We start from the raw sequence: 14,840 nt of genomic DNA on the forward strand, positions 1-14,840 counted from the left end.
CTATTTCTACTCTAAACTCTGAAGCCCCCTCAGTTTTCTCATGTGTTCCTCATTGATGGTGGTCAGTGACTGTCTGCAGGAATGAGGAAGCTGGACTAGTTTTACATCTATTAATAGTTTCACTACCAGTGCTGGGTAAATTACTTAAGAACAAGAATAAGAGTTTATTTCTGATTACAAATTACATGACAAAAATTATATTTGAATTACGTCATCTGGATTAGACATAATGTAGTCTGACTACTTTTTGATTACTTTTGCCTCAACTACTGGGATTAAAAAAAGTTGCATTTATTTGTCTATATTTTACCAAATAATGCATGAAAAATAAACTTTTTTTTGTTTCATATCATGAAGTAAAACACGTGCACATCTGTATAATTCTGAATACAAATGCATTAAACATCCCTCTTGACTATTGGGGGGGGCAGAAGAGTGCAATGATCAAGTTTCATTAAGGGAAACCATTCATAATTATTATTAGATGCATAAAAGTTTGCAAAATGTACAAAACTGAGAACACAGAGATGCAAGAAACAGCATAATTTCATTGAAGTGAATCAGTTTAAAGCAGAGCTGGACAGTAGTGAAGTAGTTTTACTTTACTCAACTAAATTTAAAAAGTGTCCGTAGTGTTTTTCTTAGGAAAACTTTCCAACATTCAAAAGCATATAATGTCATACTTTTTACTGCACTGAATTTCATAAATTAAATATGTTGTTGTTTATCTTTAATGGACTTAAGAACATAAAAAAATGTAGTACTTTCTTGTATTCAAGTAAATCTTTGAATTACTTTTACTTGAGTAAAAGTAAGAAATGGATATAATTCTAATTTAATTAAGTATGAAATTATATTTCATATGAAACATAGTGCAGTAAAAAGTACAATATTATGTTTTGAATTCAAGTTTAAGAACACAGAGTAAAAATACTTCCCTGCTGTCCGCCTCTGGTTCAAAGAGGCTAAATATAGAGTTAAGATGACATTTAACAGTAGTTTCGTAATCCTCATTACCAACCACTTCTGTGGGGGGAAAAAATCACCCTCCTCGACACAACTGCAGCATGTGCTGCTTAACCAGAGATGTCCAACACGCTCAGTGTACAGCGCAGTCAGTGTAGAAACACAGAATGGAGCATTTCAGCAGATTGACAGCTCCTGCTACTGATAAACTCAGGTAAGGCAAGCTTTTAAATGATCAATCCATAAGGAAGTCATCTGCGCTCAGTCTCAGACAGACAACCACTAGTTAAAGATTTACGTTACAGGGATTAACCTAAAATACTTCATTTTCAGTAAATCAAAATGTTTGCATTTAGTAAATCTAAATGAGTGTGCAACTGAAAAACAGCATATGATTTATCCAAAAAAAGATAATAATGTGCATTTTCTCAAAACTAACAATAAGCTTTTGAAAAGCCACTGAAATCATTAATTATCAGATACGTGTTCTTAGCTTGTTAATGTTTTGTAGATTTGTTGTGAAACTGACTGAGGTGTCAATGAAACAGAGGCTATCAATAAAAGTTAAATAAAATAAAGATATACAACAATATGATACGCCAATCGAGGTCAAAGAGGACACGTCACGTGACTCGTGTCTTGAAGTTAGTGAGTGGTTTAAGCTGGAATCGAGGACTGTAATTATATTCATTATGTGTCTCTTCTACACAAACACAAACACAGACGTTAGCAGCTCAGGAGGATAAGCTGTTGAAACCCAGCCTTACAGAGCTTCACAAATACAGATCCATCTATCTTAGCATTTACTAAGTGTGTGTTGTTGTTTTTAAAGATATTCTTGACAGTCAAGACATTTATGATGTTATGAGAGATTTCTGTTTTAGCTTTTGAGCTTTCTGTTCATTTGTGAATCCTGAAAAATACAATAGACCAATGGTTTGCACAGAAATATTGTGCAGCAGAACTGTGTTCATCATTGATAATAATCAGAAATGTTTCTTGAGCAGTAAATCATCATATCAGAATGATTTCTGAAGATCATGTTACGCTGAAGAATGCTGAAAATACAGCGGAGCATCACAGAAATACATTACACTTTAACAAAGATTCACACGGTTGTTTTAACGGTTTATAATAATATTTCACAATTTTTACTGTATTTTTGGTCACAAAAGACACCCTACAAACCAAACGTGTAATCTGCATGTGCTTTTATTAACTCATTTTTTGATTTTCAGGCAGATCCAAAAAATCGTTCAAGACATAAAAAAGAACGACGACAGCCTTTTCAACAGACTAAAAAGGTGTGTTACATTCTGCATACATCTTCACTAATTAAAACAAAACAGAAGAAGAAAAAAGTTATCTTTAGAGCACAAGACATCAGTCTGAAAACAGACGTGAGGAAACATCTGCTGAGTGTCCTCAAGCACTCTTCCTCTCACTTCCTCTATTCACACAGAGGAATAGTCCCAAAAAGACCATTAGGTGTAGCATGCATGACAGAAACAATGTGAAATTTACTACAAAAGCAAACACTTGTTATTAATGAAGGAACACCTGCTGTATCTAAACATTCATTAATACATGTGTTCATTATAATAACAGTTTTAGCTCAGTCGCATTTGCACATGTAATTATTTGTGGTGTTTACCAAGTAAAGAATCACTGATACTATTGTTCATGCTTATAGTTTAGGGTTTTTTCTAAAACCCTCAAAATGAAACCTCAGTGCATTTTTGTTGCATGCCGTTTGTGCTCCAGACATTAATGATTCCTCGAATCATGCAGTTTGTTGATGAAATGTGCTTTTACTTCACCTAAGAAACCTGAGCTCTGCCCTGCATATCAATTTGCATAAAAGGCTTAACATGGCCTAATTTAATAATGCGGAGTATAGAAATATCAATAGTAACCTTCATATGTAGTTTCGTTCCCCCGCTCCCCACACAAAAATAGCAATGAAGATTTTGCAAATTATATATATATATATATATATATGTACTGTATGTGTGTTTGTGTATATATATGAACTGTGTGTGTGTGTGTGTGTGTGTGTGTGTGTGTGTGTGTGTGTGTGTGTGTGTGTGTGTGTGTGTGTGTTTAATGCATTCATCAAAATAAGCAATCGAATATCAAACGTTCAAAATGCATCATTTTATTTACTATCTACAAAAAGGTGAAAAAGCAAATATCAGGATTAAGCATCAAATAATGTCATGCATGTGAAACATTTCTGAAATTTGAACAAGTGGTTGTCAAAAGCAGAAATGCAACAAAATGCACATATTTAGTGTATTATTGAAAGTGTTATGCGCTCAATATGCAAAACAGACAAAATCAGTAAAAAAGAAAAAAATGTTGATGTTGATTTATTTATGTTGTCTTTCCATTTATTCAAGGTTTCAGAACGAACAAACAGCTAATATTCTCAAAACTGGGAGAAATACGCTGGACCGGTATGATCTAAGTGTCTCTGTGTTTCTGTGTTGATTGATGCTTCAGATCCTTAAACTAAGCACGTGTGTATTTTTCCAATTTTCTGGACAAAAAAAAAAGAAAAAAAAGTTCATTTGTGAATTTTATTTTTTTTTTTTTTTGAAAAAGAAAAAATGTATTTATTTAAATTATTTACCTTATTGAGTCAATTAAAATGTTTTAATTAAATTAAAAATATTTATTTTTTAAATTTTTCATTTTAATTAAATTTTGCTTATTTATTTATTTATTTATTTAAATTAGCAAATTATCTATCTTGCTTAAAATCTTTATAAGAGCAAGTGGTTCTGCTTTGAAATAGCGTCTACGAGAGCTTTCTGAATGTCTTTGGAAAGACTTACTATAATCTGGCCTTTAGCTTTAACAACCGTCTCTTGATTCTGTGTTGTAGATGACATGCAATTATGTGCTTAAACACTGCTGACAAATGAAACTCAGCACGCTATCACTAATCCACAATGTGCTGAAATCAACAGCAATGGAGAACCTCCTGTATTTAGGGTTGCTTTTGATTTGGTTTCAGAATAAAGAAGAAAAGACCTCCGAAAGTACCAGTGCGAGATTATCAAGGCAAGTTCAAGTCTCTGAACTAGAAAGTCTGCACTTATTTTGACTTGATCTGATCCATACAAAAATGGCTTTAGCTGATGTAACTTGGGGAATTTTCAGTACATTTATAAACCATCGAAACACAATTATATCATTCTAAGTGCAGGATAAATGTTGTGTTCTCACAAATCACATGTCATCGTAAGTATTTCCAGCTTCTGACCTTATGATCATGTTGTGTCACTTTTTTAGGCGAAGCTCCGGATTTTGAGAAATACTCTGATTCAGATTTTGTAAGTGCATTAGTCTACTTCTACAGGAGAACTTTTGCAAATGTTATGCTCAGTAATAAAATATAAGTAATAGTGTAATGCATCCAATAACTGTATAGCACATGTACATGCAAATCAATATTCTGCCTCAAACTATCACATCGAACACATTTCACAAATTTATGTTTCACAATATTTTATATGAAAAACAACATTTGGAGTAGAAACCATTTTCACTCAATGTAAACTATGTAAACATTTACGCAAATATGTAAAAATGAAAAAGTAAAACATAAAAACGAATTCAAATTAATCACCTATACATAAACATAGATATACAAGTATATATTTAGAAAATATTTGCATGTATTTGCATCTCTATATTTATATTCATAGAATTTATGTTATATATAAATACATTTAATATATAAACATTCTGAAATATATATACGTAATGATAAATATATACAGTACACATATATATAATATGGAAACGAAAACTTTTATTTTGTATGCGATTAATCGCGATTAATCATTTGACAGCACTAATTAAAATATTAATAAAAACTAACTTGTTGCAAAGGAAGCATCTAATTTTTAATTAGGTACATTTAATGCACTACAATAACTTAAAGTGAAAATAAAAGTAAAAAAAATGGCAAATCTAAATTAAAATGTAAATATAAAAAGTACAAAAAATGTTATCAAAAAAAAGTAAAAATGTAAAAAAAAAATATATATATATATATTAATGAATACTTTTCTAAAACAGCACTGTCATATACATGTAATTCAATCAAATCTTAAGTTCTACATTTATTTGAAACGAGTAATGTCTGCTGACACGTCAGAGATATTAGAGATGAAATAACTAAGCTTTAAGTGAAGCATTTTTTAAATGAATGAGCAAAATAATGTTAATCTTATACAGATTTAACTGTTGTAAAAGCATGAAAGGGAATCTACTGATCACATATACTTCTTTAACTGTAACAGGACAGCGATACGTACGAGGACCCTCAGGACGATCATGATGACAACTACGAGCCTCCGCCGAGGCTTGAAGGACACATGAGGGCCTTTAAGGGCAGCTCGTCCATCAGCAGCCCCAGAGCAGAGTATGTGGGTGAGGATTCTCAGATTTCTTATGCTTATACGTCGTATGTTATTGTTAAAACTCATGCATTTACTCATGCATATTGTTTCTCAGGGGGACATAAGATCATTTCAACATTTACAGGAGCTAGTCAGTGATCTCACCGAGGTCTGATTCTAGAAAGTCAGTGTTTTTTCCCCCACACCATCTGCATAAAGACTCCCAGCAGAAGTCATTATTAAATCCTTTTTGACCACTGCCAAGCACTGTATGCTAATTGTTGTGCTTCACGATATAATGCACACTTATTTTAAATATGGACAGTAAATATTTAATTATATATTGCTGCTGGAAAATGTTTACAAGAATAATATTACCTCACCATTCCACTTGAGTGGGAGTTGTTGGAAAGTAAATAAAAAAAATGACCACACTTATTTAATCATTTTTAATAATAAAATAAAAAATGCTTTTATGTCTTGCATGTTATCTCTACAAAAGATGGATGTCTTTTTAAAAATGTAGAAATGAGCAGAAATAAGGCAAAAAGGTAAACATCTGACCTAGCTATGTGTTATTTTTAAAGCTCCCACTTCCTGTGGTGGAACATTGATGTAATTTATATATGCAAATATTTTCCAGTATTTCAGTAAAAAAAAGTGTCCATGTTAGTGGTAGTGGTTAAAAAGTCAGGGATGTGAAAAACTAACAAAATGAGCAAGAAATAAAAATAAAATAAAAATAACTAAAAAAAAGGACAACAAAAAATGTAAAAATGCAAATGGTAATGTAAAGAGAAAATGACTGATAAACTCAGAGATTTTGAATTCTGTAGAGACATATCATATTAAAAAGAAAAAAAATACAAAATATTTCTAAAAATAAAAATGGAAAAATAAAGATGAAAATGGAAAATTTTAAATTATAGAAAAATGGGAATTACCAAACGACTTCTTGTAAACTCAAGAGATTTTGAATTATGTAAAGACATATTAAAAAAAATAAAATTACCTCTCAAAACGAAATTAATGTAAAAATAAAAACAGAAAATAACTTAAAAAAGGACAATTTTTTATTTATTTATTTTTTTTTTCAAAAAAAAGTAAATAAATTCTAAAAATGTGAATAAAAAGATTTACCAAATGACTTCTTGTTAAATCAGAGATGTGGATTCATATGCAACTGAGGATGAACAGATTTGACCAAATCTGGCTGTGAATCTTTATACGAACAATGTGAGAAAAACACCTTATTGTGAACGATTCACAGGAGCACTTTATTCTGAAGAAAACAAAACGTCTAAATGTAAGAACTTGACTTCCCTTTTCACCAGATTTTCGCAATCCAGTCAATTCCTGGTTGAACAATAAGTTTTGTCCAACATTTTTCTCTCTCAAACTCGTCATACAAAGAAAAACGTCTTGCGATCACTGACTCATGTCATCATTTCCTCATCCACGTCTTTCCAAACCTCGAAAAAAAAGGTTTTTGAGAGGCTTTGAATGAAAAATTATGTTTTTGGAGCATAAAAGCATCTGGTCACTATATGGACTATGTCACTTCTTCAAGACAGAATAAAAAATGTGAACGAAATGAAGTGGAATAAGTGACGTCAGCCTAAAAGATTCAGTTCTACCAAAGGAAAGTTCTGTTAAGCAGCATGTAAAACCAGACTTCCTGTGCCTTGCAGACAGCTGTCGAGGTCGACCGGCAAAACCAAACCATCCTTTCCATGTGCAACAGAGGCCCAAACCCCCACGACCGACCCACCGCAGCCTGCCAGAGGAAGATGTTGTAATAACGGCTTCACTCAGTTTCATTTAGCACACAATAACACCTGATACTAAAGCTCTCTCCTCTGTTCAGGGCGATTACATTGAGCCAGAAGAACAAACAGCTGATGATAATTACATTGACCCCAATAAGAAAACACTAATAAGTAAGAAGACAGAGGAAGGCCTGCTGAATTATTCATATGAGCGTCAAGAGTAAATCAAGCCCTAACGGTGCGTAATGTCTGTTTATAGAGCCGCAGATCAACAGAGCAGTCAAACCGTGGACTCCTGCTCGTGTAAACGCTCCGGGTGAGAGTTTATCAGATTATTTCAAGAAATGCACAGTTTCATAAGATTTCATGCTGAAAGCTCATATAATTCTCCTTTTTATTATTTTTAGATTTCTGTGAGTTTCCTGAGATGAAGGTGAGCTGAAATCAGAAGAGTTTTGTCCAGGTCACTGATATTCAGATCAAAAATAAAAATAATAAAATGCACGCATCTCATTAGATTCTACTAATACAGTAATGGAAACCATGATGTAACACAATTATTATTATTATTATTGAAGTTAAAATCAGCACAAATTAGAGGTAGTACATACAACATCATGCATAATATCATATATATTTTTTATATTTAAAAAATTATATATATATATATGTGTGTGTGTGTGTGTGTGTGTGTGTGTATGTGTTTGTGTGTGTGTGTGTGTGTGTGTGTGTGTGACCTGGACAGGTAGTACAACAAATAAAATCATGCATTACATATAATATTCATTTATGAACGATTATTTGACAAATGCTCTGACAAACTGCTTTTCTATTTAATTATAGGAGAATTCTCACTCTAAGACAAGGTAAAACATCTTCAAAATTAACCCTCCTTTTTATTATTTTTATTACACACATTCAACTTTTACATAATTATGTTGAACTCAGTTTTTTTTTGCGGTGACTACAGCACTAATAATATTCGATATGGATAAAAGCATGCCACTTTGACTTCAGATTTAAGGCAGCAATTAACCAGTGCATTGATTAACAACAGCCCTTAATGATTCAGGCCTGCACTTCCTCATGTGCTTTGTTACTGCGACACACATCACATGCTTCTGTGTTAACTAAATGTTTTATTCTGATCAGCAGGAGTAACAGGACTCTACAACCCAACACACATATGGCGCCACCTAAAGCCAGTCCACGGTATTACACAACCATTATTCCCAATTACAAACCATTTATCATTATAACCATATCAAGATATTACCTGTAGTTTCAATCAAAATACATTAGATGCATATATACATCATTCTTCTGTGTCATTATTTTGGTGCTCTGATAATGCTAAATGCTTATATGACCATAATAAAATCAAATCACTACAAAATATCCATGAGAAATTAGTTTTGAAAGAAAACTGATTGCATAAATAAATTAAAAAAATGTGTTCATACAGAATGAACATCAGAAGGCCATCAACTCCAGTGAGTATGGATCATTTCTTATTACTTTATACATATGCATGACATTAAAAGATAATGTGTAACATGTGCATGTGTTCCTGTGGCTCAGTGGTAGAATATTGTGTTAGTTGCGCAAAAGGTTGTGGGTTTAATTCCCAGGGAACTAACATACTGATAAGAAAAATAAAAATAAATGTATAGCCTGAATGCACTGTAAGTTGCTTTGGATAAAAGCATCTGCTAAATGTAAAAATGTAATTATTAGCATGTAAATCAGCAACCTATATGTAGATAATATAACAGTGTAAATGCATGTTTTAAATGGAGAACCTGATGATGGTGTATGTGTGTTTTGAGAAGGAACCACAGTCAGAGGACGAGTATGAGGTGTGTGACGCAGACGACAGTGAGTATCAGTCACAAACCAGACCTGAACAAATGAATGCATGAAAAACCATGTATGTAACATGTGTCTGATTGTCATTAGATGTCAATGAGGAGACCACAGAGGCCTGGAGACCATCAGTGCCCACACCACAACCTAGAGACCTGTAAGTGACTCCCTTAAACACTGAACGATAATAAATCAATCTGCCATAATATCAGATTCACTATCTAACAGTTCATCACTGCTGATCTTTCAGGAAGAAACCTAATCCTGCTATGACACCGGTATGGACTCGTTTATCTTATCTAATCTCTACTATTTAATGGTAAATCTAAACATGTGGTGACAAATACTTGTCCATTTTTGCAGAAACCCAACATTGCTCACAGAGACAGTGGAGGTAACTATCAAAATCACTACTAAAAAAAAAAATTGAAAAAGCAATGGCTATGTTCAGAACAGACTATGGTTTACAGCATTGTATATGGTGCATACTGCGCTATTTTATATAGTTAGATGCAAAACAGAAAGCATTATGCTGCAATAAATGTTTCAAGCAGTATTCAACGCGGTGGTCATGTGACCTCATTAGATTGCATTTGTAATTTAATATGAGATGCCCATTAATGATCTCCTAAAAAAAATCTAAATTAAACAATGTTTTTAAGTTTTATAGTTAAACTGATGTAGTTTTCCACAAAATATGCTTTGTTTTATAATGTGCAATTTGGGAGTGCATTAAGAAAATCAGCATAATACACTACTGGTCAAACTAATGTTGTATTCCATAAATTAAGCTCTGTTTAATCATGCACAATTTGCATTATGGATGCATACAGAAAAATAGCATACTGCATGTTTCTGATGCAGAACTACACAAAGCTGATGTGCAATTTGGCAGATCTATGTATGCATGAAGAAAACTATTGTACTGCACAAAGCAAGTTCCATTTCATAATCCACAATTTGGCAGATCCATACATGCATACAGAAAATAAGCATACTGTTCATTTCCTGTGCAGTTTCCAGCAAAGTAAGTTCTGATTAATAGTGCACAAAAATGCTGAATTTGTCAGGTCCATGCATGCACAGAGAAAATTAGCATTCCGCAAGATTCTGATGCAGTATTCTAGCACAAGCTGGCAGATCCATACATGAACCCATACAGAAAATGTAAATACTGCACGTTTCTGATGCAACTTTCCAGAAATTAAGTTGTTTTGTCATTCACAATTTGGAAGATCCACGCATGCATACAGAAAAGCAGCATAGTGCACAAATAAAATCTACACTGCATTTGGTTAAACTGATGCAGTATTGCATAAATTAAGTTCAGTTTTGACATGCAAATAAGCTGTTGCAGATCCATCCATGCGTACAGAAAATTTGCATACTGCTCAAGTAGTATTAGTATGGTGGTAGGCTAATCTGAATATTGCCAGTGACTTGTAGATGTGAGTTTTCAAAGAGCAATTTTAACTTTAATCGTGTATTGTTAAAGAGTAGAGATTAAAGTCGCTTATTAACAATTCCATGATCTCTGTTACAGCCACATCTATTAAAACAACACCAGCAACTATATCACGAAGCCCACCGGACAACATGCCAAGCTCAACAGGGTTCCATCGAGCAAAGTAAAAAAAAAAAGTTCAATTTTCTCCTGTAAGCATAAACTATTATAATTTCATGGACAAATTTACTAACTACAGTCTCCTTTTCTGCTATAGATACATGCCTCAGCCTCAACAGCTTCCCGCCCAAAGTAAAATTCAATAAAATTGCAACAGACATTTATTTGACCATAAAGCTGATATAAATATCAAAACTCTCTTAATCAGTCTCCATTAAGTTTCTTTTTCTAGCTCTTGATTAATATTGTTTTATGTCGACAGGCAGAGGGACGTTGCCTTCAGACGGCAGATCAGCCAGAGATGCTGAAGAGGTGATTGCACTACTGACTTCCCTTTCAATGCATTCACTTCTTTATCTATATGTTTTCATTTTTTCCCATTTTGTAGGGTTTGGCTCTGACAAAAAATGAAAAATGCTGTTTGTGCATCTCAGTTCAAAGCATAAATACTATAATCAAGAACATCCCAGCATGCACTTACATCGTTTGTCAGTCTAACAGTCCTGTTCTCTCACACAGGAAGCTGGTGTGTATAAAAAGGTTTGGTATGCCAGCAAATGTGACCGCAGGACAGCAGAGGACGCTCTCATACGCTCAGCTGAGGCACGTCAGACCTGCACAAATAACACAAAACTAGACTGAGTTGACACTGCAGTATAAATACCAGCAGCAAGAGCAAGGGGCATACCTTGTTGTATTTCAGCTAGTTACCAAGGCAACATTTCTTGTTTTCAACATGATGTTGCCTATTAAAATCCAAAACAAACAAACAACAACAACAAAACTATATTGACATACTGTATATATTTGTGTGTAAAAATATAACTGTACATTTAAGTGGATAAAAGGAAATCTTTCTTTGAATGCAGTTGAATGCCTTTTTTAAAAATTCTGCATTTACTTGCATTCATTAGGCTATGTTCAAACCCATGACTTTCATCATTCAAGCGATTCACTAGCAAAGATCAAAAGATCCATTCATTTTCTAATTTCGACGTTGCTTGTAAAGATTTTGAAAGCACATATAGTGATGGATGAAACTGAGCTTTTCAAAACTCTTACAAAATTACTCACTGTTTTGAAACCCTCCAATCCGTTTGCGTATTGCGAATCATTTGATTCAGATCGGGACTTCACGTGTCTCGAATCATTTGATTCAGATCGGGACTTCGGAGCGGGTTTATTAATCAGTTGATTTGGATCGAGATTTGGAGCGTGTTTTATGAATCAATTGATTCGGATAGGGGCTTCGGAGCAGGTTTATGAATTAATTAATTCGGATCGGGACTTCGGAGCGGGTTTATGAGTCAGATGATTCGGACCGGGACTTCGGAGCGGGTTTATGAATCAATTAATTCGGATCGGGACTTCGGAGCAGATTTGTGGATCAGTTGATTCGGATCCGGACTTCGGAGCGGGTTTATGAATCAGTTGATTCGGATCGGGACTTGGGAGCGGGTTTATAAGTCAATTGATTCGGATCGGGACTTGCATGGGAGCGGGTTTATAAGTCAATTGATTCGGATCGGGAGTTCGGAGCGGGTTTATGAGTGAATTGATTTGGATCAGGACTTCGGAGCGTGTTTATGAGTCAGACGATCTGATCGGGACTTCACGTGTATCGAATCATTTGATTCAGATCCGGACTACACGTGTCGCGAATCATTTGATTCAGATCGGGAGCGGGTTTGTGAATCAATTGATTTTGATCGAGATTCGGAGCGGGTTTGTGAATCAATTGATTCGGATCGGGACTTCGGAGCGGGTTTATGAGTCAGTTGATTCGGATCGAGAATTCAATTTAAATTAAATTTCAATTTACTTATAAATTAGACAAACTATCAAACCATTAAAGCAGCTGCGGCACAGTTATAAAACAAAAGAAAGATATAAAGAAAGAATTAGTAGATAAATAAAAATCCCTTTAGAAAATGAACCATGATTTTAATAAGCTACAGTAATAACCACATTTTTACTACAAATACCATGGTTAAACCGTGGTTAGTGTAGCAAAACCATGGTTAATTTTTGGTCACCACAGTTTTACTATAGTAACCATTTTTTTAAAAAAGTAATGCAAGCTGCTTATAATAAAAGCACCTGCCAAATGCATAAATGTAAAAATATAAGTCTATCTCAATTTGGGATGTATGCTTATGTGCCTCTTTGTCTGATTTGATTTCAGGACGGCTCTTTTCTGCTCAGGAAGAGCTCTGGTGTGGACACGCAGCAGCCGTACACACTGGTGGTGTTTTATAACAGCCGAGTTTACAACATCCCTGTCCGCTACATCGCTTCCACCAAACAGTATGCTTTGGGGAAAGAAAAACAAGGAGAGGAGGTAAAACCACATGGATTCGCATTTAAAAATGAAAATGTTGTCATTAGTTGCTCATCCTAATGTCAATCTAAATTCAATAATAGTTTAATAATGCACTCATACCACTCAGGTAACGTGACTTTAGTATCAAAATACATTTTGATGCCTATTGAAGCTTATTTACGCCACAGAATAAAAAGAAATAAAAGGTATTTTTAATATTGTAATTCTGGTATTTTTCTCAGAATTCTGACTTACATTCTGTTCAATTCTGTTTTTGTTTTCACCATAGAATAAAAAAAGTTATTGCAACTTTATATCTTACAATTCTAACATTTTCCACACAATTGTAAGCCGGTATCTTAATTAAGCTACTTTTTTCTTGTAACTGAGATCATATCTTGCAGTTTTGATTTTTCTCAGAACTGAGAAGAAAAAGTCTGAACTGTGAGACATAAACTACGGGTGTGCAATATTAATCTGCGATAATATCTTCATTTTAGTTTTTACAATATGCAAGCTTACATTATCAATTATGTCACTCATTTGCAAAAATATAAATAAAAAAATTGGAGTCCATTCACTGCATTATAAAGCCTAGAATTAAGTTAAAATGCCCCTATAATACTATCTTATGAAAGAAAGAAAAAATTACCTGTAGATGTTTTTGTTTTTCATATTTATATATTAAAAAAAATGTATGCAACAATTAAAACATTAATGGTATAACACAGTTAAACAAAAACAGCTTAATATAAAGTGAAATAAATTTTTAGAAACAATATTGTCTGTTTGTTTTTTGTTGTATTTTTTATTTTTATTTATTTTTTGTCAACGAAGACATTTCAAAACAAATATTTGTGACTCAGACCAACACTGCAGTGTTTCCTTTCTGGATGAATCATTTGAGTCAACGAATCAATGATCCATTCATAAATCTATTAACGTGCTTTGTTTCTAAATTAAATCAACCGTTTTGAATGAATCGCTTGAATGAATGAATCAATGAATCAGTCATTAACACAGGCACTTGCCGTTACCTGCTGGTGGTTTTAGTGTCACATTTATTTTTCCATGACATGTCTAAACCAGACAAGGTACTTAGCAAAATATTGTTTAAAGGGTATTTTTGGGGTGAACTGTTCCTTTAATAATCATTATCTGAAGAAAAAAAAAAGAAATCCCAATTCATTGAGATATTATTTTTGGTCAATATCACACACCCCAAATATAAACTCATAAAAAAAGAAAAGAAAAAAACAATTATGAGATTAAAAAGTCACAATATTTTTGATCCATAGGAAAAAAAAACAAGCTTCATGAGCGTCACTGCATGAGGTGAAAAAAGGTCTAAACTATGCTCTCTCTGTGTGTCTCTTTCTCTCTCTCTCAAGCGCTTCAGCAGCGTCTCAGACATCATTGAGAACCACCAGAAGAATCCTCTAGTGCTGGTCGACTCTCAATGCAACACCAAAGACTCCACCAAACTCAGACACGCAGTCAAGCCATGAGACATTCATGACACATATCACTGCATTGAGAGGGGGCTGACATTCATTCAGTGCGTGCTAGTTTCACATCTTACCTTGGAAACCGATCTACGCGTGCACAGCTGGGACTTGCTGCTACTTTTATAACTTATTTTGCTGGCTGACAGGTTACAGGTTGCGTTTGGAAGCAGCAGCAAACCGTTTTGAAAAACAGAGAACAGCAATGTTGTACAAGATACGCAAATATGGTACAGCTTTACAGTTTATATGTGTCTTTGGGTGTATGAATCTTTGTATTTAAACATTGCTTTGCATTGCATTGTGTTGAGTAAAATAAATAACAGTTTTCTTTCTTTTTTTTATATTGAAGTGGTTGTTTTGTGTAATGTG

The 14,840-nt window shown here is 33.7% G+C and overlaps 1 protein-coding gene across 1 annotated transcript; it reads left to right on the forward strand.

The window, feature by feature from the left end:
• The first annotated feature begins 1,046 nt into the window (after positions 1 to 1,046).
• Positions 1,047 to 14,501, forward strand: blnk (B cell linker). The gene is made up of 23 exons (XM_059565632.1): positions 1,047 to 1,180; positions 2,205 to 2,270; positions 3,369 to 3,425; positions 3,989 to 4,035; positions 4,267 to 4,307; positions 5,283 to 5,412; positions 7,073 to 7,176; positions 7,249 to 7,321; positions 7,410 to 7,466; positions 7,558 to 7,583; positions 7,994 to 8,016; positions 8,303 to 8,362; positions 8,616 to 8,643; positions 8,983 to 9,028; positions 9,110 to 9,173; positions 9,267 to 9,294; positions 9,380 to 9,410; positions 10,560 to 10,644; positions 10,738 to 10,772; positions 10,903 to 10,952; positions 11,160 to 11,243; positions 12,826 to 12,981; positions 14,355 to 14,501. The coding sequence occupies exons 1-23, from the start codon at positions 1,134 to 1,136 to the stop codon at positions 14,469 to 14,471; spliced, it is 1,455 nt and encodes a 484-aa protein (XP_059421615.1). The 5' UTR covers positions 1,047 to 1,133; the 3' UTR covers positions 14,472 to 14,501.
• Positions 14,502 to 14,840: the final 339 nt, after the last annotated feature.

This window comes from Carassius carassius, chromosome 14, assembly GCF_963082965.1.
Source record: "Carassius carassius chromosome 14, fCarCar2.1, whole genome shotgun sequence".
Taxonomy (NCBI): Eukaryota; Metazoa; Chordata; class Actinopteri; order Cypriniformes; family Cyprinidae; genus Carassius; species Carassius carassius.

Bases quoted from the DNA above. Each gene is read 5' to 3' on its own strand.
- blnk (XM_059565632.1), top strand. From the start codon at position 1,134: ATGGAGCATTTCAGCAGATTGACAGCTCCTGCTACTGATAAACTCAG. The intron at 8,363-8,615 runs GTATTACACAAC...GTGTTCATACAG, and splicing joins CCACCTAAAGCCAGTCCACG to AATGAACATCAGAAGGCCAT. The intron at 9,295-9,379 runs GTATGGACTCGT...CCATTTTTGCAG, and splicing joins CTAATCCTGCTATGACACCG to AAACCCAACATTGCTCACAG.